We start from the raw sequence: 24,609 nt of genomic DNA on the forward strand, positions 1-24,609 counted from the left end.
CTGGCAGACGCGAGTAGGATACCTCAGCGTCAACAGGGCGCACAACCAACCGGTTGGAAGGTTGTTGGCCAGAAGGTTCTTCTCCGCATTTAAGTCCTCTATCAAGGACACAAGCTTGGACTGCATGTCTTGCACCAAAGCCCATTAGGGTCTACGGGAGCAGGTGTGGCAACAGACGGGGTTAGCGACTGAGGCGGAACCATTTACCATCCCTGGAAGCCTTGTTATGTGTGACATAATAGTACAGCAAAACTTCAAAGGCTCGACAAAAGTGAGAAGTTGACCTGTAAACAACTTGGAGCGTCTCCTGGCTAGGCGCCAGGGCGAGTCTACCAGAATTGAGAAGTCCATCTGGGCAGAGGCAAGAACTCCCAAGCCGAGAACTTCTCTCGTGTCCTATCAGACTCTCGCTCTATAAGCCAGTTTAAAAGAAGGGAAATCAAAGGCTGTATCCCTAAAACTCCTCCTGGTGCAAAAACCAGTCGCCTAGCCAACGTAACGCTCTCTAGGAGAGCGAGAGAGCACTAGCTTAACAACAACGGCTTCGAAGTAGCTAGGCCTAGTGTAAGTTCTGACGTTTAGGCGAACGAGGAGCAGCAGTTACAAGATCCGGACGAAGATCCTTAAAAAATCATCATGATTTAATCAAAGTCCATAGGAGGCTAAGCAGCTTAAGGCTCCTCTCCAAATGACAGAGTCCTCAAAGGAATATCAGTAGGAGGGAGAACAGCACTTTCTCATCTACAGGAACCTTGTCCGATAAAAGCTAGGTTATCTCAGTGAGTCTCTCACTGGTGCATTAGTAGCAGACCAGAAGGCAACGTCATGTAACTGCTTGACAGTCTGTGAACTGTCAACAACTGAACTGTCAACCACAACAGGTGCGTGAGGACATACAGCACTGGTGCATTAGTAGCAGACCAGAAGGCAACGTCATGTAACTGCTTGACAGTCTGTGAACTGTCAACAACTGAACTGTCAACCACAACAGGTGCGTGAGGACATACAGTGTTCACTCTAGACTGCTTTGACTGTCTATACTGAGCAGTCAAAACAACTCTAGAATGCGGAGGTTGACGCACCGCATCAAAACACGGCAACTTAACTCCACCCTCCTGTTGTTGTGGTAACACGCGAACGTCAACGGAGGCTTCCGTGCGTCGGTGAACGTCAACATGCGTCTGGCAGGGTCGACTGCGCATGGGTGGTGGAACTCTCACAGCTGGAGTGCGGGAGCAGGTAGCCTCAGCGTCTACTGGACGCACAACCGTGGTTGGTTGTAGGCTAACGGGTGCAGCGTCAACCTTCTCCGCACGAAACTCCTGCATAAAAGAAGCTAACTGTGTCTGCATAGACTGTAGCAAAGACCACTTAGGGTCTACAGCAGCAGGTGCGGCAACAGACGGTGTTACTGCCTGTTGCGGTACCACTTTGCCTCTCTTAGGAGGTGTGCAGTCGTCGGAAGACTGCAGCGAGTTCGAACTGACCCAGTGGCTACAACTGGGCCGTTGGACTTGCACGGAAGGGACAGACTTGCACTTAATAAGCTGCGAGACCTTGGTCCATGGTTTCTTACGAGAAACCTCTTCCGCAGACGAGAAATAAATGGGCTCTCTCGTCTTTGTGTGGGTGGGGCGATCTTGGGTAGATACGCCCGAAACCACGGAGGGAAAACGTCTGTTCGTTGATCAAGGCCTGACGAACCCATAAGTCGTTCGACATTACTTCTCCCCTGGGCTTGGGAGCTTGCAAGAGGTCCCGGACTAGGTGAACGACAGGCACGAACAGACGAACCCTCGGACGCAACACTGTAAACACTTGCGCATATCACTTTATCACTTCGATTTTCTGTTTTGCACTAATTTCACTGAAATCGAAACTTTTACTGATTTCTACGTGAAACACGCAATTCTACCCTTCATTAAAAGGTAGTAATTGCGAAATCAGTCGTATAATGCAGCACATTAATACTAGCAAAAAACAGAAAACATATATAAAGCTAAAAAAATCAGTGGCTGGGAAAGAGACTAAACACTAGTTCAAATAAACTACGTTTACAATCTCTCAACGCACATAGCCTGGGGACAAGAATAAAACCTTTTACCTTCTTCCCCGTAAAACGACTAGGGAGGAGAGTAACACGAGAACAACGTTACCCGCTTAAACGGAACGTTTTCTCTCCTCTCTCTCCCTCCGTCTCTATCTCTCTCTCTCTTTCTCTCTTGATTTCGCACCTAAGAGAAGAGCCCAATTATAAATCGTCAAAAAAACATGTTATTTGACTAAAAGGAACAAACTGAAAGGTTTTCCAAATAAAAAGTTCCTTTAATTTAGAATTTAAAACATTTAAGTTAAGAAAGAATGAACGAAACGTCAGAAACGATTTACTCTTACTGCAAAGTGAAACCGTGATACTCTCTCTCTATCGTAACGATAGAGCGCAAGTTGAACGTCCTGAACGTCAACAACTGCGCAGTCTAAAAACTAAACGTTACTTCATCTTTGAAAACAGTACGAAGACTATCAAAGAGATTCTTTCATAAAACATTAAATTTAAAAAGTTTTAAATTCTTTAAAGGCTAACGGGCTCAACGTTGATTAACTTCGGTTCCAAGTAAGGACCGCCTACTATAAGGAAAGGTCGCATATAAACAAAACATAAAAATTTATTTTTATATGTTTATAAGAAATGGAAAGTTAATCGAAGAGGCCTAATAAAGGCGGAGAGATATAAAATATGTGGATCTATAACGTGTTAAGCAAAATTACTAAAAACCTAAACACACTTCCTTCTAAGGGAAGGGTCGGCCATTTAAAAGTGAAAGAGAGTCCATACTCTCTTTGTCACCATAATTAAATCTATCCAAAACGAGTTCAAGTTTTGAGATGAAGATAAAACACCTGCATAGCGAAAGCTCAAAACTAGAATAGTGTACTTCACCAAATAGTTGTGAAAACAAATCCAGTTAGTAACAGCGTATTTAGTAGGTCTTGCCAGTGGCACGACAGAGAGAAAATTGGTTCTGTGTTGACATGGAGTACTTGAGTACCTGCTCGACAGATGGCGCTGTTGATGTACACCCCCACCTGTATAGCGATCGCTGGCGTATTTTGTCCTTAGGTTTTTCTGTCGGGCAGCAGAGCTGACAGCTATATGATCACCGGCTAAGTTTAATATTGAAAATTAGAAGTACAGGGTGGTTTTAGAAGAGGTATGGGTTGCATGAATCAGATTTTTACAGTAAGCCAGATATGCGAGAAATATTTAGCAAAAGATAAGGAGGTGTATGTTGCGTTTATGGATCTGGAGAAAGCGTATGATAGAGTTGATAGGGAAGCAATGTGGAATGTGATGAGGTTATATGGAGTTGGTGGAAGGTTGTTGCAAGCAGTGAAAAGTTTCTACAAAGGTAGTAAAGCCTGTGTTAGGATAGGAAATGAAGTGAGTGATTGGTTTCCGGTGAGAGTGGGGCTGAGACAGGGATGTGTGATATCGCCGTGGTTGTTTAACTTGTATGTTGATGGAGTGGTGAGAGAGGTGAATGCTCGAGTGCTTGGACGAGGATTAAAACTGGTAGACCAGAATGACCATGAATGGGAGGTAAATCAGTTGTTGTTTGCGGATGATACTGTACTGGTTGCAGACACAGAAGAGAAGCTTGGCCGATTAGTGACAGAATTTGGAAGAGTGTGTGAGAGAAGGAAGTTGAGAGTTAATGTGGGTAAGAGTAAGGTTATGAGATGTATGAGAAGGGAAGGTGGTGCAAGGTTGAATGTCATGTTGAATGGAGAGTTACTTGAAGAGGTAGATCAGTTTAAGTACTTGGGGTCTGTTGTTGCAGCAAATGGTGGAGTGGAAGCAGATGTACGTCAGAGAGTCAATGAAGGTTGCAAAGTGTTGGGGCAGTTAAGGGAGTAGTAAAAAATAGAGGGTTGGGCATGAATGTAAAAAGAGTTCTATATGAGAAAGTGATTGTACCAACTGTGATGTAGGGATCGGAGTTGTGGGGAATGAAAGTGAGGGAGAGACAGAAATTGAATGTGTTTGAGATGAAGTGTCTGAGGAGTATGGCTGGTGTATCTCGAGTAGATAGGGTTAAGAACGAAGTGGTGAGAGTGAGAACGCGTGTAAGAAATGAGTTAGCAGCTAGAGTGGATATGAATGTGTTGAGGTGGTTTGGCCATGTTGAGAGAATGGAAAATGGCTGTCTGCTAAAGAAGGTGATGAATGCAAGAGTTGATGGGAGAATTACAAGAGGAAGGCCAAGGTTTGGGTGGATGGATGGAGTGAAGAAAGCTCTGGGTGATAGGAGGATAGATGTGAGAGAGGCAAGAGAGCGTGCTAGGAATGAATGGTGAGCGATTGTGACGCAGTTCCGGTAGGCCCTTCTGCTTCCTCAGATGCCTTAGATGACCGCGGAGGTAGCAGCAGTAGGGGATTCAGCATTATGAAGCTTCATCTGTGGTGGATAACGAGGGAGGGTGGGCTGTGGCACCCTAGCAGTACCAGCTGAACTCAGTTGAGTCCATTGTTAGGCTGGGAGGAAAGTAGAGAGTAGAGGTCCCCTTTTTTGTTTTTGTTTCATTTGTTGATGTCGACTACCCCCCAAAATTGGGGGAAGTGCCTTGGTATATGTATGTATGTATGTATGTATGTATGTATGTATGTATGTATGTATTATTATTATTATTATTATTATTATTATCATTATTATTATTACTTGCTAAGCTACAACCATAGTTGGAAAAGCAGAATGCTATAAGCCCAGGGGCTCCAACAGGGAAAATAGCTGTGAGGAAAGGAAACTAGGAAAAATAAAATATCTTGAGAAGAGCAGCAATATTGAAATAAATATCACTTTATAAACTATAAAACTTGTAATAAAATAAGAGGAAGAGAAATAAGTTATAAGATAGAACAGTGTGCCCAAGTGTACCTTCAAGCAAGAGAACTCTAACCCAAGACAGTGGACAACCATGGTAGAGAGGCTATGGCACTACCCAAGGTTAGAGAACAATGGTTTGATTTTGGAGTGTCCTTCTCCTAAAGGAGCTGCTTACCATAGCTAAAGAGTCTCTTCTACCCTTTCAAAGAGGAAAGGGGCCACTGAACAATTACAGTGCAGTAAGAAGAATTGTTTGGTAACCTTAGCATTGTAAAGACTAGCCCAGACTATTAGGTGTGTGTGTGTAGGCAAAGGGAAAATGACCCATAACCAGAGAGAGGGATCCAATGTAGTACTGTCTGGCCAGTCAAAAGACCCAATAACTCTCTAGTGGCAGTATCTCAAGGGGTGGCTGGTGCCCTGCCCAACCTACTACCTAAAATGACACAAAATATATTCATACTGCACTCTACTCAAGAGCACCTCTTTCCAGGGGTAACAAATGGTTTTACATCAGTCATGGTGAAAATTTTGTTTTCTAATTTGAGCAAGGCTCTTCTTGGAGAAATAAATAGCAAAAGAATTCCAGGAGGCTTCATTGAAATATCTGGAAACAGGTTTCTCCATCATATGATCATGCAAATACACTAGGTCCTCAACTTACATACTTGATTGGTTCCAAGAAGCTGTTTGTAAGTCAATTTTTTATTTTAGCCTAAGGTAGGCCTAACCTGAATTACATGCCTATAATTTCCAGCTACAAAAGTCAACAAATACAGTCGGGTTTCATATGAAATAGATATCAGGTTATTCCAAATGTTGTTTTGCTACTGTATCAAAATATATACAGTAGTTTTATGAATGGAAAATGGCTGTCTGCTAAAGAAGGTGATGAATGCAAGAGTTGATGGGAGAAGTACAAGAAGAAGGCCGAGGTTTGGGTGGATGGATGGAGTGAAGAAAGCTCTGGGTGATAGGAGGATAGATGTGAGAGAGGCAAGAGAGCGTGCTAGAAATAGGAATGAATGGCGAGCGATTGTGACGCAGTTCCAGTAGGCCCTGCTGCTTCCTCCGATGCCTTAGATGACCGCGGAGGTAGCAGCAGTAGGGGATTCAGCATTATGAAGCTTCATCTGTGGTGGATAACGAGGGAGGGTGGGCTGTGGCACCCTAGCAGTACCAGCTGAACTCGGTTGAGTCCCTTGTCAGGCTGGGAGGAACGTAGAGAGTAGAGGTCCCCTTTTTGTTTGGTTTCATTTGTTGATGTCGGCTACCCCACAATTCCTTGGTATATGTATGTATTGTTTTATTACAGTATTTCTTTATATCTTCTTTGTTATTTTTAGTAGAGTTTGTGTTTGTATCTCCGGGTATTTGTAAGTCGAACGTTTGTAAGTTAGGGACCTTCTGTAAACCTAAATATTTCTATAACAATGAATAATGCACCACATCTTACCAAGTTTTGGTTCTAGGAGATAAAACAATGACAGGGAATCTTCTGTGATGTCATTTTCGTTTCGAACACGCCAACTTAGAACAGATTTTGGAAATAGGGCTATTGGACCAATCACAGACATCCCGTTATTAAGACGAAAACCATTCTGGAAATTGAAAAATTATTATAGAAATACAAAACGAATTCTGTTCAAATCAAAATGTCATATAAATTTAAAGACATCCCCTATATAATAACTTTCAAGGATAAGAATCTGTGTACAATAAACTGAAAACATTCAGAATAAGTGCACAACAGAATACAGTACTACTTAACTTCTTTTCAGAGTAATGTATCCTACTATGTAGAAATAGCAGTATGAATTTTTGGCACCCACTAAATAAGAGTTGCTGTATTGCTATACACATGAAAATATCTCATGAAACCACAGACGAATAAAATTAAGAATATGGGGTAGAAATTTTATGAAATTATATATTGCATAACATTAAATCTGACCAACCAAACAACATATGAAAAGGCAGTACCATACTGTACACTTTATCTGTATGGGATAACTTATTACCGCATCAAAAATATTTTCAACTCCAAAGCCTGTTTCAAAATGAGATATTTCAAAAAATTATTTAACAAAAAAAATTTTTTTAGATATAGCATAAAAACCACTTTGCTAGAGTACTGTGACTGAATGAGATGGCTTCATAAGAATTTACCAAAATATGACAAATTCGTAGATAATTTGTATTTTTCCTAACTATACAAACCTTAGCTATTTACATGGGGTAATTACTTCGGCGTAGCTGAATGACGAGCCATAAAAGTTTTAACGAGGGTTTACTACCCCACCGCTGGTTAGCGGGGGGTAGCTAGCTAACCCCCCCCTCACACACACCGGTGAATGCTTCACTTTGCTTAGAGGTAGGACTTATCTCGGGGGACAGGGCTGGCAGGCACATATGTGTAAATAGCTAAGGTTTGTTTTGTTAGGAAAAATACAAATCATCTACGAATTTGTCATTTGTTCCGTAACTGAAATACAAACCACACTATTTACATGGGGTGACTCAACCCTTAGGAAGGGCGGTAAGTCCCCAGCCATACTGGCTTTGGCTTGCCCGGGGACCCCAAATTCGAGTGTATAAGTACTCAAGAAATAAGGGGTCCCTGCTCCTTGCTGGCAGCTGTGAAACTGCTGCGGCCTACATAAGCTGTGTGTGAAGGTGAGAAGTGACTCGTCCTAGGAAGTTGACCTGGAGTTCTTCAGATGGAAATCTAGGCTAGGACTCTCCCAATACCACCTCGTCAGGGTATGGGGACATGACAGTATTACATTTAAATACTAGGAACACAAGGGAGCATGGCTTACCTGCAGAGGTTTGAGGTCAGCTGTGCAGAGAACCCAGGATGTAGCTTTCTCCAAGGGAGGAGAGGATGAAGAAAAGAATAAGGGCCAGACAGATCTTTTCATTCACGCAGACTAAAACCGGGTAACAATGCCCTCAGCCTTCTGCTACTTGTCCATTAAGGAGCCTGAGGTTAGACCAGCTGTTGTGCAGCCACCACAGGGACGATAGAGAACGTATCGAGCCTCCTGTGTGTCACGTCTTGCAGGTAGTGGGCCGTGAAGGTGGTCTGATGCTTCCACACCCCAGCTTGAAGGACCTGCATCACTGAATAATTCTTCTTGAAGGCCAGGGACGTAGCTATGCCCCTGACATCATGCGCTCTAGGGCGATGTGACGGTGGAGGGTCAGGATTCAAAGCCAGATGTATCACCTTGCGAATCCAGGCCGAGATGGTATTCTTGGTGACCCTCCTCTTTGTCTTCCCGGTGCTCACGAACAAGGCTCGCACCTGGGGACGAACTGCAGCTGTTCTTTTAAGATACAACCTCAGACTCCTCACTGGGCACAGTAGGAGATGGTCTGGGTCATCTGTTACAGAACGGAGACTCGAAACCTGGAAAGAGTCGAACCTAGGGTCCGGCACCCCCGGATTCTGAGTCTTGGCAACAAACTCAGGGACGAAGCTGAACGTTACCTCCCCCTATCCCCTTGAATGGGCGATCTCGTACGAGAGACCATGTAGCTCACTGACTCGCTTGGCCGAGGCCAAAGCTAGCAGGAAAACCGTCCTCCCGGTAAGGTGGCGATCAGAAGCCTGGCGTAATGGTTCGTAGGGAGGTCTCTTCAGAGACCTGAGAACTCAAACCACGTTCCATGGAGGAGGTCTCACTTCCGACTGAGGGCAGGTAAGTTCATAACTCCGTATGAGAAGGGAAAGTTCCAGCGAGGAAGAAATGTCCATTCCTTTAAGCCTGAAGGCAAGACTTAAGGCTGAGCGATAGCCTTTCACCGCCGAGACTGAAAGGCGCATTTCCTCCCGCAGATACACGAGGAACTCCGCTATTGCTGGAATAGTGGCATCAAGGGGAGAGATACCCCTTCCACGACACCAACCACAAAAGACTCGCCACTTCGCCTGGTAGACTCCTGCGGATGACTTGCGCAGGTGACCAGACATCCTGTTCGCAACTTGTTGCGAAAATCCTCTCTCTGTGGGGAGATGCTGGATAGTCTCCAGGCGTGAAGTCGAAGCGAAGCTACGGCTTTGTGGTAGATGTTGGCATGTGGTTATTTGAGTAGCTCGTGACGTGGAGGAAGTTCTCTCGGAAACTCTGGGAGGAGTTGCAGAAGGTCCGGGAACCATTCTGCGTGATGCCATAGCGGAGCTATCAGGGTCATTGAAAGATTGACCGATATTCTGGCCTTGTTTAGCACCCTCCTCATCAGACAGAACGGGGGAAAGGCGTACACATCGACGTTGTCCCACCGTTGTTGGAAGGCATCCTGCCAGAGAGCCTTGGGGTCCAGGACTGGGGAGCAGTACAGCGGGAGCTTGAAATTCAGCGCTGTAGCAAACAGATCCACCATCGGGGAACCCCACAAAGTCAGGACTTTGTTGGCTACTTGACGATCCAAAGACCACTCGGTACTCACTATCTGCGTCACTCTGCTCAGACTGTCGGCGAGCACATTCCTTTTGCCTGGAATGAAGCGAGCTGCTAGCGAGATCGAGTGGACTTTGGACCATCTCAGGATCTCTACTGCAAGATGGGATAGCTGTTCCGAAAAGGTACCTCCCTGCTTGTTGATATAAGCCACTACCGTGGTGTTGTCGCTCATCACCACCACGGAGTGGCCCGCCAGGACTTGGTGGAACTTCTGAAGTGCCAGGAACACGGCCTTCATTTCTAGCAGGTTTATGCGAAGGTACTTTTCTGATTCTGACTACAGGCCTGAGGTCCTGTGGTTCAGAACGTGGGCCCCCCACCCTTTCTTTGATGCGTCCGAGAACAACATCAAATCCGGGGGAAGGACGAGAAGATCCACTCCCTTTCGTAGGTTCTCGTCCGCCACCCACCAACTGAGGTCCGTCCATTCTGCAGGACCCATAGGGATCAAAGCGTCCGGGGAATCGTGACCTTGATTCCACCGGGACTTGAGTCGCCACTGGAGGGATCTCATTCTGAGGCGACCGTTGGGAACGAGACGAGCCAGGGAGGAGAGGTGGCCGAGGAGACGTAGCCACGATTGGGCTGGGAGTTTTTCTCGATTGAGGAAAGGTCTCACGACCTTCCTCAGCCTTGCTATCCTGTCGTCTGATGGGAAGGCTTTGTGGAGATTGGTGTCCAATATCATGCCTAGATATACCAGTTTCTGAGAGGGCTGCAGAGAGGACTTCTCGAGATTTACCATGATCCCTAGATCCTGGCAAACTTCGAGGAACTTGTCTGGGTGGCGAAGAAGGGTTGCCTCCGAGTCCGCTAGGATCAGCCAGTCTTCCAGATAACGAAGGAGACGGATGCCAATCCTGTGAGCCCACGAAGAGATGAGGGTGAACACTCTGGTGAACACCTGAGGGGCTATGGAGAGACTGAAACACAGCACCTTGAACTGGTAGATCTTGTTGTCTAGGCAAAATCTTAGGTACTTCCTTGAAGACGGATGGACTGGGATCTGGAAGTACGCGTCCTTCAGGTCCAGTGTACACATGAAGTCTTGTGGTCTCACTGCGAGTCTGACCGTGTCTGCTGTCTCCATGCTGAACGGAGTCTGCTTGACAAACCCGTTCAGGGTTGAGAGGTCGATGACTGGTCTCCAGCCTCCAGACGCCTTTCTCACAAAAAAGAGTCGACTGTAGAAGCCTAGGGACCCGTCTACAACCTCCTGGAGAGCGTCCTTCTTCAACATGGTCTGGACTTCTGCCCAAAGGGCTTGCCCTCTTGCCGATCCCATGGCAAGAGAGCTCAACGACACTGGATTCGCTGTCAGGGGAGGTAGAGAGGCTATGAACGGGACGCGATAACCCAGAGCGATCACGGAAATCGTCCAGGCATCTGCCCCGAGTTGCTGCCACCTTGTCGCGCAACTTTGTAGGCATCCCCCCACTGGTGGACATGCAGGGGGACTGCCAATCCTAGCGTTTACGGCCTCGGCTGTTACCTCTAGGGTTCTTGCCTCCCCTGGAGGACTTCTTGCTCCTTCTGCTCTTGGCAGGAAAGGGCTTAGACACCTTTGGCTTCGCTGCAGTGGTCTTCTTCGCGTCCTTAGCTGGACGGGGCTGTTGAGCCGCTGGAGGTTTGTAGGGCCTCGATGTCAGGGCCCTATGGATGAGGGAATCCTGGGTGGACTTCCTCCACCTCTCAGCGGTAAGCTCCACATCCTTAGGCTCAAACAAACTCTTACCGAACACGGAAGAGTGTCTGAGCCTGGTAACCTCCGAACTGGGAACCTTCTGGTGGAACCTCTCAGCCACAGCGTCCCGACGTTTGAGAATCGTATTGGCCCACAAGCTCGAGACTTGGTGGGCCAGAAACTCAATGGTCCGTGTACCTGAGAGTAAGAAAGTCTCCAGTGCCTTCCTGGTGCTTTCTTTGGAGAGGTCCTCAGACCGCACCAGGATGCCCAGAGACCCCAGCCAGATGTCAAGCCACGAAGTTGCCTGCATGGCGCACTTAGCAACCTTCTCCTGGCTTAAGATCTCAGTGGCTGAGTAGGACACGTGCCGGTTGGAGTCTCTCTCAAGAGGGACTCCCCCTGTGAGTTCTTCCACAGAGTGATGCATCGGAAGACCCAAACAAGACTCCTCAAGGATCTCAAAGTACCTCCTCTGATGGACTCGGGGAGGAGGGAGGAGCTTGCTACCGGCGCTGGATCAACTGGAGGAGGCAAGCTCAGAGAGCTGGCCCTCGACCTTGACCCTGGCACTCTTCATCCCCTGAGACCAGGGCAAAGCTGCACTGGCCCGAGAGGGTTTCTGGGTGCCGTAGACGCGGTCCAGGACCGTGTCCTTACCTTCACGAGGAGGAATCTCAGGGTCTGGGATTCCGTTGAGGTTCCTCATGAGGGTCAGGACTTGCCAGAATGCGTGTTCTGACTCTTGGTGCTCTCCTCCTGAAGGACTGGCAGCGAAGTCTCCCGTCCCCAGTGGCTCTTCCTGGGGGGACACGTGGACATCCTCAAAAGGTCTAGATGGCTCCTGCCTGATCCTTGCTGACGATTTAGGAATCGTCTTGGAGTCCTTCGGTTCCCTCCTGGGCGGGATACAGAACTCGAGTAACGAAGGGTGCAGGCTCTTTTCCACCCCTGGACAAGAAGACTTCTCAGGGGAAGACGGAGCTTCCCCTATTGGTGCGATGGGGGAATGGTCCGGCTCGTCCGACTCTCTTGAGGATGGTTAATCCTCATTCGCAGGGGAGGGAGAGAAAGTCTGGGGGAGGGAAGGAGCCTTGCGCAAGGATCTGCGAGGAGATAAATAGGCCTTGGAGGTGTTTCCACGGGAGAGACCACTCTCTTCCTCTTCAGGGGGGAGGAAGCTGCCACTGGATTGCGACCCATGTCAGAGAGGGCGGGCTTTATCGCCTGTACAAGAGCTCTGACTAGGGTACTGAACCAGGGCTGCTGGCTGACAGTCGCGCTGATAGATACTCCCTCTGGAGGGAAGGGGATCGTTCGATCCCTTGGGGGAGTCGACAAACGCGGGTTCGCCTGTGAAATTGAAAAGAAAGAGTCCTTAGACCTGTCCGGGAACCGCCCCTCCTCCGGCGAGCGCGCTGGTCTGCGCTTGCGGAGAGGGGAACAAGACGAAGACCTGTCCGCCTGGCGACGCTCGCGCTGGAGGTCGCGTGATGGGCCCTGGAATCTCGCGAGCGCGCATGTGCATCGGCGTGGGCGAGAGAGGGTGGTGGAGCGGGCGCGGTGGCGCGCAGGCGAGGTCACAGGAGCGTGGGAGCGATGGCGCGCTGGCGATGGTGCGGGCGCAGGGGCGCGTAGGAGCTGGAGCGGGCACGTGGGCGCAGGCACGCGTAAGAGATGGCGAGGGCGTGTGGCACGCAGGAGCCGGAACGGGAGGCGGCCGGATGCGAGGACACGCAGCATCCTGATGCAGCCCTGTAGGGCGCGAGAGGACAGGGGCGCCCGAGCGCGTATCCGGGAGAACCAGGCGAGGGCGTGTGAGCGCTGGTTCAGGATAGCGTGAGGAAGGGATGGCGCGTTGGCGCGTAGGTTGGCGCTGGTCAGACAGGACAGGCATACTCGCCTGTGGGCGCACTGGGCGCGCATCAGGATGTGGACACACTGGTGTGCGCTGCTGCGGTGGGCGAGCAGGACGCGCAGTTTGATGAGGGCGCACAGGTGTGCGCTGGAGGGTTGCATGAGGCGCCTTGATGACTGGAACGGGGCGTGCAACCGGAGAATCGCGCGCGGCTGGAACGCGTGCAGGATTGCGCGGTCCGGAAGGAGAGCCCTGGGGTGCCTGTGAGCGCCCGTGCGCTAGCTTAGGCGCCTCCTGGGCGGTCACAACCGGAGCGTCGCGTGCGGCTGGAACGCGTGCAGGATCGCGCGGTCTGGAAGGAGAGCCCTGGGGTGCCTGTGAGCGCCTGTGCGCTAGCTTAGGCGCCTCCTGGGCGGCGCGCTGTGATGTGGAAGCGCGCTGGCGCATTGGCGAGCGCGTGAGCGCTGGAACTGAAACTGCGCGAGGGCGCGCTTCACGCGTAACTCCAGACGGGCGCTGCGAGTCCAGAGGAACCTGTGATCGCCTGTGCGCTAGCGTAGGAACCTCTTGAACTGCGCGCCACGAGGCAGGAACCGGGGAATGCTGGGGTGCAGGAGAGCACGTGTGCGCAGGTGAGCGCTGGTGCACTGTCACAGGAACTGCAGGAAAGCACGTGTGCGCAGGTGAGCGCTGGTGCACTGTCACAGGAACTGCTAGAGGGCGCAGGGGCGCAGAAGGATGTGGGCGCGCAAGAGAACCCTGGCACGTAGCAGGAACAGGGGCGCGCACGTGCGCAGGTGAGCGCTGTGGCACTAAAACAGGAACAGCGGCAGCAGCAGGAGGGAGCGCAAGAAGAACCTGGCGCTTGAGGGCAAGAGGCGCGGTTTTGCGCTCAAGGCCCTTCAGCCCCGAGGGGCCCGGTGCCTGCGCAGTGGCAGGATCAGGTGGCGCGCAACGCGCATCTGCAACATCAAAGGGTGACGGCAAGTCAGCAGGTCTGGAGGAAGACTGGTCACTGTGTCCCGAAGGACAACCATCATCCGAAGGGGATCGCGAACGATCCCCGGAGAGGTCTAAGGTGGTAGCTGGCAGGGTCGGCGAACGGCAAGTCGTCTCCTCCGCAGAGGACTGTGGCGACGACGAGCCGAAGAGGCGCCTCCTAACTCCCTTGTGAGGGGAAGGAAGGCCTCTAAGGACGAGCCTTCCGCCTTATACGCCCACGAGGGGCCGTGGGATCAGCAGGCTGACCATCAAGGGGCCTCCGCAGAGGAGTCTCTGTAAGTGAACTCCCCCGAGGGGGAGAATCACCGGCAGGAGAGACCGTGGGACTTAGATCCTCCCTCGAAAGGTGTTCGGAGGGGGAATCTAAGCCGTCAGCTACCTCAGCAACAGGAACGGGGTTTGACTTGACCCACGAGATGTCTCCGTCACAACAACGTCAACCACAGACAGAGGATCTATCCCTGCTGTAGTTGGCGATTGTTTGACAGCTGCACCAAGTTTGATCATGTCAAACAGGGCTTCCTTGGAGGGCGAACCCTGCAGCCCCAAGGAAGCCCAAAGCTGTAATAAATCACGATTAGACATATTCAAATTCTCCTCCAGGGGAGGAGGGGCAGCCGCCTCGCTATGGGAGGCGACTACCTCTCCCGCACCCCGGGATCGGTCAACAGCAAGGAAAGGGCTACGGAAGAAGAAGTCCTAGAATTTTCTCTCTTCAAAGAAGCCTCTGAAGGAGAAAGATCCCTTTTGGACTTTTTCTTCCGGCGCCGGGCAAACCTCTCCCACTGGGAGGTAGACCACTCCCTACATTCTATACACACGTTACCACTATCACACCGCTGGCTCCTACAGTGAGGACATAAGGTGTGGGGTTCGGTGTCGACCGCCGACATAAAGGTACCACAAGGGCGGCCGGGAAGTCCGGGGCAAGTACGCATAGTAGTAGAGGCCAACTTCAAACACACTGAAAAAGAAAAGCAAAAACAGATTAAATATGGCAGTCAAAGCAAGGGAGAGAGCAGACAGGTCTGTTCTCCGCCCGAGCCAAAAGTAAAGTGAAGCATTCACCGGTGTGTGTGAAGGGGGGGGGGGGAGCTAGCTACCCCTCCCTACCCCCCGCTAACTAGCGGCGGGGTAGTAAACCCTCGTTAAAACTTTTATGGCTCGTCATTCAGCTACGCCGAAGTAATTACCCCATGTAAATAGCGTGGTTTGTATTTCTGTTACGGAACAAATTAATCTCATTCTGAAGTTTTCAAATTAATTGATGGTACCAGTATTCACTATTAAACAAAAAAGGTGTGCTTCAGTTTAAGGCATGGGACTATGTATCCAATAGGGAATTTACATGGAAAATCAAGAGTTAAATTTTGATTTTCCAACATCTATATAAGTTATTTCTGTCCTATTTTGATAAATAATGGACTGATTTCTTGTTTGTTTCAATTCGGATATTTTGTAAAAAAAAAAAAATTGTTTGACATAAGATAATTTGCCTATAAAATGAATATAATATTTTCCCATTTCAAAAACAAAAAACACAAACCATTTACCCTCAGAAAAACCTGTCGAAATTTACTAGAAATGAATCTTTACTTTCTAAGATTGCTTTTTATTTGTCCGTTAAGTTTTTTACTGCAGAGTTAAAAACAAAATAACTTGCAAGTTATTTCTGGTGTATATATAACCTCAGTCTTTGTCATAAATATATCTGTATCATCTAGGATGAACTTCAACCATCTAAATTGGCCCTAAGGATGAATCTTAGGTACTTCCTTGACGTAGGATAGATCGGGATCTGGAAGCACGCGTCTTTGAGATCCAGTGTGATCATGAAGTCCTTTGGTCTGACAGCCTGTCTGACTATTTTTGCCATCTCCATCTCGAACGGAGTTTGTAGAATAAACTCGTTTAGAACGTACAGGTTAATTACAGGTCTTCAGCCTCCAGACACCTTCTCTACAAGAAAGAGTTGACTGTAGAACCCTGGGAACACATTGTGGACCTCCAAAATGGTCTGGACTTCTGCCCAAAAGGGTGCGATCCTTCACTGATCCCTTTGCAAAGGAATATGACATCACTAGATGTTGTATCAAAGTACAGGGAGAGAGTGAACAGGACGTAGTAACTCATTTGCAGGACTGAGACCGTCCAAAGTCAGCCCCAAAGAACTCCCATTTCTGCCACCTGAGCTTAAGGCATCCTCCCACTGGTGTTAAGGCACGAGGAATGCCCTCCTAGCGTGAGCAACGACATCTTCCACCTCTAACCCCTCTGTCCCTAGGGCCATTGCCAGGAAAGGGCTGGTTTGGAGCTTGCTTCTTGGCCCTGGACTGCCTTGAAGCATTTGCCTTCTTTTAGTGCTCTTGCTTATGCATAGGAGACATCCTAGGTGCAGATGATGCTTTAGAGTGGGGGCGAAATGTCACTGCCCAATGGAGTAGGGAGTCGTGACTCACTTTCCTCCAGCTCTCTACGACTGCATCAAAATCTTCTGAGGAACTTACTCCTCTTGGTCCTGAAAGCAAGAGGGTGTTCATTGCTTTCTTCCACTCTGAATTAGCCAAATCCTCATAGGCGATTAGATACCGAACTGAGCCAGACAAGTAGTCAATCCATGAAGCGGTTTGCAAGGAAGACTTTGCTACCCGCTCCATGTCCGCGGCTTCCGCATCCAAGACAGTCACCTGTTATGCTGCCAACGTGTCCAAGGCTACATTGTGTGCCAACACCAAGACCACTGGGTCTAGTGACATTAGCGAGAGATAATTGTGGATGATGTCGTAGTATTTTATCTGCAGAACAGAACAAACAGCAGAGGAATTAACCGCGATGAGTTGGCAGCCCTAAGAGAGTTCGAAGGTCCTGTCTGCAGCCTGGGACATGACCATTTTCCTGGATCCCTTTACCATCCTAAACCAAGGTAACTCAATCCTGGTGTTTCCAGTTCGTGGGGAGTGGGGCCTGGCAGAAGAAGTGAAGGACAGTGTCCTTCCCTTCGAGAGGGGAGTAGGATGGATAGCCCAGTACATTCATTTTCCTTATGCAGGCCAAGACTTGCAAAAAAGAATGGTCCGACTCTCTCTGATCAGTGGCAGAGGTTTCCGGGCTAGCTGGTAAAGACAGTTCAACATCTGAGTGTTCGTATTCCTTGTCTATGGACTCATCCAACTCCAAGTTCCCACACATAGGAACCTGGGTCGGGTCAGGTTCGTCATCGACTACCCTGACAGGTGCACAAGGTCTAGAGAGGATGCCTGTTGAGGGGTCAAAGAGGAAAACAGAGGCTCCTGAGGATGAGTGGATGGTTCGGTTCGTACGAACTCCACCATGGACAGTCGGTAGTTGTCCGTAAACGAGATCTCCCAAGGGGACCTCGAACCCCTGCTTGTTCTCAGGTGCAAGGTACCACGTGAAGGAGGCATCTCCTGGCTCGGTCTCCATCGCTTCTTCATCGGCTTGATTGGGTTAATTCACAATTTCTCGCAAACAGAATCAGGATGATCACAGGAAGTTTTTGAGTATAGATACCTTTGGAACTTAGACAAGCAGCCCAGTGGCGATGGAGGGTCCGAAGAGGGAGGAGGAGGAGCATGCCTGGAGGCAATACTCTTATGCCTAGGATCCATTTGTGGGCTGGAACTTCCGGGAGATCCAGACCCCGTGAGAGGGATAAAAATAGGTCAAGAAGGCACTGCTGCAGGTGGCACTGAAAGTTGACACTCGCCTGTTTCACAGCCTTTACAAGCTCAAGGAAACATGGCACGTCCTTCACAAAGAAAGGAACAGCCGCAGTCTTTCTCAGGAACAAGCACTTGCATGCACGCCGGTCGCGAGCAACTGCTTCTCTTAGCAAATGTACTGAGGTTGGTTCACGCGCCACCATGTCTGAGCCTGCTGAGAGAGAAACGACCAGAAATTCGTCAGCAGTAGGAACTTACCAGCATTTGGTTGGCGAGTGCGAGACCACACCCATGACTCCACTGCCAGATTAGGGACTGATAGTTCACAAGCCAAAGCAATGTTATGCAGTGTGCAAGTACTCGTAAGAGAACCTGCAAGAGGTTCACAAGTAGCTTGGCGAATGCGCTCGGATGGAGACGAGCAAGACAAAGGTGGCTTGTCTGTGAAAGCAAGATGCCATTGCTTGCGAACACTAGAATTCGCCGGTGCTTACCCCAAAAGGGGTAGGCCTCCAATGCGGTTGGAAGGGGCTGTCACTAGAGGGAGTCGACGGCTATGACCACTCAAGTGTGGAAGCCCTCTCATGCTGGCAAGAAGGGCAACCAACCTCGGAGGGTGTAGGAACCAAAGGTTCTCCTAATGGGTAAGCCCAGCGTGCTGAATAAGTTCAGCTGGCTGAGCCAGCTCAACGTGCGTAAGAACCTGGCTGGGACTCTGTGGAGAACCTGCAAGCAACTCCTCAAGTGGAAGAGGAGAGGAGCACGAGATTTGCTGGAGGGAACACTGCTCCCAAGACCCAAGGGGGGGAGGCCGTGGCTATTCCCTGAGGAGGCAGCTGTGCATTCCTGATATGCCCAAAGCTTAAGCACTTCCGCAAGCTGTTCTTTAGAGAGGGTACCCAAAAGCCCTAAGAAAGGCCAAAAATGATGCAAAGCATCAAGTGAACTAGCCTCCCACAAGGTAGGGGGTGCCATGCTTCACTAGAAGAAGCAACAGGGTCCTCTGTGCCTGAGGATTGTCTATGGGTCAAACAGTCATCACTCTTGCTTGACTAGAGGAGGCCGAATGAGCAAAGTCAGCGGGTAGAAAATGAGGCGCTGGGGAAAGAAGTTGGAATTACTTCGACCTCGAGGAAGACCCCGAAGGAATCCCTTTTAGACTTCTTTTTCCGTAGCCTACACAGCTCCCACTGGGAAGATGACCACTCCCGACATTCTTCACAGGGAGAGGCCTACGTGCATGAGTGTCATCCGCACGCAGGGAAAAGGTTGTGGGGATCAGTCTCCCAAGCCGATATAAGCGTGCCGCAAGAGTGGCCAGCTATGCCAGGGCAAACCTGTATACAGTATTATCAGTCCTCATATATCAAGCACACCTCCAAAGAAAAAGAAAAAGTGAATCTACGGACACATAAATAAGTGGGTTTACGGGAGAGAGCAACGGCACGTCTTCACTCTATCGGGGCAAAAACAAGTGATGTAATGCACTAGGTGAGAGTGTAAGTAGGGTAGCCGGTCTAACCAACGTTATGCCCGCTATCTAGCGGAGGGTCGAGGGTCGCTAACACCTCGGGTTAAAATTTTATGGTTAGATTCCAGCCATACCGGAACAATACATCGCATTGTAAAGAGTGAAGTGTTTGTATATGTGAAGGAACAAACACATTTAAATGAAGAGCACTTACAACTGATGTTCATATGCCTTTTCTCCTTATCATAAATGACTTTCTCCAGTACCCCATCTCATATTCAAGGTTATGATGCCAAAAATCCAGTAACCATATTTTCTCTTCCAAAAATTTCCCGTCACTTGCTGGCCATCACTTTTCAGTTGCTCTTTCTTAAACTGCTAACTTGGACTAGAAAAACATATTTAAATATAACCCTGTAAATTACTAACATATACTGTACTTTAGTACAACTGACTTCCATCCACATTCTAAGTATGCAGAAATTACATAATTTAAACTAAAAAATCTACTCTTAGAAAATGTGTCAATGTTTTGTTTAGGTGTTGGAATATTCCCCCAAAATTTGAGATAGATACCCTCCCGTTCCCTTCTTAAAGGACTAAATGAATGGCTAGTAAATTAATTACTAAAATCACTTCGGAAGTCTTCTCTTACTTTTCTTTCTCTGCCACAAAGGAGCCTTACTTTCAACATTTCATTTTTAGGATCAAGTCATTTTTGGACTGTTCATTCAAAGACTGTTTCCTTTTCTCAACAACAAAGCCATGAATTTCTGTTCAAGTTTGCATTATCCCTGACTCTTAAACCTTTTTCTTCATAAGACTCAGCTATTGCAAGAACATCATTTAGAATTTGGCTCTACTTAGTTTCCTTTTATTTTTCTACATCAAGACTAAACTGGATAAGGAATTGGATGACCTCTCTTACTTTTTCAATCTCCATAATAAAAAATAATAAGACCGACCCATAACATGAAATCTTTACAGGCAGGGAGCTAACCCTACAGAGGGAAGGCTTAGATACTTTCCAACCAGCATCTCATTTATTATAAGGGATTTCATTACTAAAATTTCTCGTTTTGATTAGATGTCATAGAACTCATAAAAGCAGTGTTTAAAATCTAGCAATATGATTCATGTTTACATTTTCATTCAGAAACAAAATACTTTACCACTCACTTGACTATAACCATCTACCATTAACCCTGCACCCACTTCCTGGTTTAGAACTCTTGCAGTAGTCTTCTGATCATCACCAGTAGACTGCAGACACCTTGGTTGACTGAGAAGTCCCTTTAGCCTGGAATAAAACAAAGCATGTCTTATAATACAGGCACACCTTTACTTAGGACACTAGGTTATAAAAGGCTGTTCTCGAGAACATTTATTCTAAACTCATATACTGTATCCCCAAATTCTCAAACATTATGTAGCATACAGAAGTCTTAAATGTAAGGTACTAATCATAACTTTCTCCAACTCCAAGTGTAGGTACCTGAATATAGCAGGGAAAATTGAAAGTAACTAAGAAAAATAATTAGAATTCAACTCACAGTACTGATAAAGAAAATTAAGATCTTCCCTTTGACAATTTTGGTGGCAATGGTGCATAACTTTGCAGTGGCTCAAGTGATACTTTTGAAACTTTAATTCCTTAATCATGGTACTATATCTTCAAAAATATTATGTTACTCACAGGGAGAAATCTTGAAAAATTTTATTTTCATTAGTAAAATAAATTTTTGAATATACTTACCCGGTGATCATATAGCTGTCAGCTCTGCTGCCCGACAGAAAAACCTAAGGACAAAATACGCCAGCGATCGCTATACAGGTGGGGGTGTACATCAACAGCGCCATCTGTCGAGCAGGTACTCAAGTACTCCATGTCAACACAGAACCAATTTTCTCCTCTGCCCACTGGGTCTCTATTGGGGAGGAAGGGAGGGTCCTTTAATTTATGATCACCGGGTAAGTATATTCAAAAATTTATTTTACTAATGAAAATAACATTTTTCAATATTAAACTTAGCCGGTGATCATATAGCTGATTCACACCCAGGGGGGTGGGTAGAGACCAGCATTACATGTTGACATTATTATGAGCTAAGTATTTTGTATTTCATTTTAGCAGTTATTCAAAATAACAAACATAAAATCAATAAGTACCTGGTAAGGAAGTCGACTTGAACAATTACTCTGCCTTTTTAAGTACGTCTTCCTTACTGAGCCTCGCGATCCTCATAGGATGCTGAGCGACTCCTAGGAGCTGAAGTATGAAGGGTTGCAACCCATACTAAAGGACCTCATCAAAACCTCTAATCTAGGCGCTTCTCAAGAAAAGACTTTGACCACCCGCCAAATCAAGTAGGATGCGAAAGGCTTCTTAGCCTTCCGGACAACCCAAAAACAATAATAAAACATTTCAAGAGAAAGATTAAAAAAGGTTATGGAATTAGGGAATTGTAGTGGTTGAGCCCTCACCCACTACTGCACTCGTTGCTACGAATGGTCCCAGAATGTAGCAGTTCTCGTAAAGAGACTGGACATTCTTAAGATAAAAAGACGCGAACACTGATTTGCTTTTCCAATAGGTTGCGTCGAATATACTTTGCAGAGATCTATTTTGTTTAAAGGCCACGGAAGTTGCGACAGTTCTAACTTCGTGTGTCCTTACCTTCAGCAAAGCTTGGTCTTCCTCATTCAGATGGGAATGAGCTTCTCATATTAACAGTCTGATAAAATAGGATAAAGCCTTCTTTGACATAGGCAAAGATGGATTCTTAACTGAACACCATAAAGCTTCAGACGGGCCTCGTAAAGGTTTTAAAATAGAACTTAAGAGCTCTTACAGGACATAAGACTCTTTCTAGTTCATTTCCAACCATACGATAAGTTTGGAATATCGAACGATATTGGTCAAGGCCGAGAAGGCAGCTCGTGTTTGGCTAGAAAACCAAGTTGTAGAACATGTAGCCGTTTCGGATGAGAATCCGATGTTCTTGCTGAAGGCATGAATCTCACTGACTCTTTTAGCTGTGGCTAAGCATATCAGGAAAAGAGTCTTAAAGGTGAGATCTTTCAGGGAGGCTGATTGTAGCGGTTCGAACCTGTCTGACATAAGGAATCTTAGTACCACGTCTAAATTCCAACCAGGTGTAACCAAACGACGCTCCTTCGTGGTCTCAAAAGACTTAAGGAGGTCCTGTAGATCTTTATTGTTGGAAAGATCTAAGCTTCTGTGACGGAAGACTGATGTCAACATGCTTCTGTAACCCTTGATAGTGGGAGCTGAAAGAGATCGTTCTTTCCTCAGATATAAGAGAAAGTCAGCTATTTGAGTTACAGAGGTACTGGTCGAGGATACGGATACTGACTTGCACCAGTTTCGGAAGATTTCCCACTTCGATTGGTAGACTCTAAGAGTGGATGTTCTCCTTGCTCTAGCAATCGCTCTGGTTGCCTCCTTCGAAAAGCCTCTAGCTCTCGAGAGTCTTTCGATAGTCTGAAGGCAGTCAGACGAAGAGCGTGGAGGCCTTGGTGTACCTTCTTTACGCGCGGCTGACGTAGAAGGTCCACCCTTAGGGGAAGTGTTCTGGGAACGTCTACTAGCCATCGAAGTACCTCGGTGAGCCATTTTCTCGCGGGCCAGAGGGAAGCAACTAGCGTCAACCTTGTCCCTTCGTGAGAGGCGAACTTCTGCAGTACCTTGTTGACAATCTTGAACGGAGGGAATGCATATAGATCTAGATGTGACCAATCTAGTAGAAAGGCATCTATATGAACTGCTGCTGGGTCCGGGATTGGTGAGCAAAATATTGGGAGCCTCTTGGTCATCGAGGTTGCGAAGAGATCTATGGTTGGCTGGCCCCAGGTGGCCCAAAGTCTCTTGCATACATCCTTGTGGAGGGTCCATTCTGTTGGAATTATTTGTTCCTTCCGACTGAGACAACCTGCCATGACATTCAAGTTGCCTTGGATGAACCTCGTTACTAGTGAAATATCTAGACCTTTTGACCAGGTGAGGAGGTCCCTTGCGATCTCGTACCATGTCAGAGAGTAGGTCCCTCATTGCTTGGAGATGTACGCCAAAGCCGTGGTGTTGTCCGAGTTCACCTCCACCACTTTGCCTTGAAGGAGAGACCTGAAGCTTTTCCAGGTCAGACGTACTGCCAGTAGCTTCTTGCAGTAGAAATGCATTGTCCTTTGACTCGAGTTCCATAATCCCGAGCATTCCCTACCGTCTAATGTCGCACCCCAGCCTACGTCCGATGCGTCCGAGAAGAGAACGTGGTTGGGAGTCTGAACAGTCAGGGGAAGACCCTCTCTAAGGTTGATACAGTCCTTTCACCAAGTCAGACCAGACTTTATCTTTCCGGAAACCGGGATCGAGACCGCTTCTAGCGTCTTGTCCTTTTTCCAGTGAAAAGCTAGATGGTATAGAAGAGGACGGAGGTGTAGTCTTCCTAGTGACACAAATTGATCCACGGATGACAGTGTCCCTACCAGACTCATCCACAGCCTGACTGGGCAGCGTTCCTTCTTCAGCATCTTCTGGATGGATAGCAGGGCTGGGGGTTGATCGTCTTGTTCAGCAACGTCCTCATCAGAAGGTTCCTCATCCGAAACTGATGAGGAAACGGCAACGGAGTGGGCAACGTCTGACTCGCTGAATCCGGTCGCACTGGTGGATGCGTGACGGAGCCGGACGCAATATCATGGTACTGCTGCACAGTCTGTGAACTGTCAACAACCATGGGGACGCGAGGAAGTACAGCGTCAACCCGAAACTGTCTAGACTGTCTGGGTTGTGCAGTCAACACCCTACCGGGTTGCTGAGGTTGACGCACTGCGTCACAACAAGTCACCTCTGCTGGTTGTTGAACGTCTTCCTAGTGACACACTGAACGTCAACAACCACCTCCGAGCGTCGCTTAACGTCAACGTGCGACTGGCAACCCACACTGGGTCGCATCGGTGGAGGAACCACCTCAACTGGCAGACGCGAGTAGGATACCTCAGCGTCAACAGGGCGCACAACCAACCGGAAGGAAGGTTGTTGGCCAGAAGGTTCTTCTCCGTATTAAGTCCTCTATCAAGGACGCAAGCTTGGACTGCATGTCTTGCAGCAAAGCCCATTTAGGGTCTACGGGAGCAGGTGTGGCAACAGACGGGGTTAGCGACTGAAGCGGAACCATTTACCATCCATGGAAGCCTTGTTATGTGTGACATAATAGTACAGCAAAACTTCAAAGGCTCGACAAAAGTTGAGAAGTTGACCTGTAAACAACTGGAGCGTCTCCTGGCTAGGCGCCTGGGCGAGTCTACCAGAATTGAGAAGTCTAGCTGGGCAGAGGCATGAACTCCCAAGCCGAGAACTTCTCTCGTTTCCTATCAGACTCTCGCTCTATAAGCCAGTTAAAAAGAAGGGAAATCAAAAGGCTGTATCCCTAAAACTCCTCCTGGTGCAAAAACCAGTCGCCTAGCCAACGTAACGCTCTCTAGGAGAGCGAGAGAGCACTAGCTTAACAACAACGGCTTCGAAGTAGCTAGGCC

At 47.9% G+C, this 24,609-nt stretch overlaps 1 protein-coding gene across 3 annotated transcripts in view; it reads right to left on the reverse strand.

Annotated features, from left to right (window-relative positions):
* Window positions 1-24,609, reverse strand: part of LOC137657622 (NADH dehydrogenase [ubiquinone] 1 alpha subcomplex assembly factor 3) — a 346,628-nt gene that overhangs the window by 33,874 nt on the left and 288,145 nt on the right. For all 3 annotated transcript variants that reach the window (XM_068391993.1, XM_068391995.1, XM_068391994.1), the window contains exons 3-4: window positions 20,233-20,353; window positions 6,343-6,487 (exon numbers count right to left, since the gene is read on the reverse strand). In XM_068391993.1, coding sequence (XP_068248094.1) covers window positions 6,343-6,487; window positions 20,233-20,353 — 266 coding nt within the window. The remainder of the gene's footprint in view (window positions 1-6,342; window positions 6,488-20,232; window positions 20,354-24,609) is intronic.

This window comes from Palaemon carinicauda, chromosome 18 (assembly GCF_036898095.1).
Source record: "Palaemon carinicauda isolate YSFRI2023 chromosome 18, ASM3689809v2, whole genome shotgun sequence".
Taxonomy (NCBI): domain Eukaryota; kingdom Metazoa; phylum Arthropoda; class Malacostraca; order Decapoda; family Palaemonidae; genus Palaemon; species Palaemon carinicauda.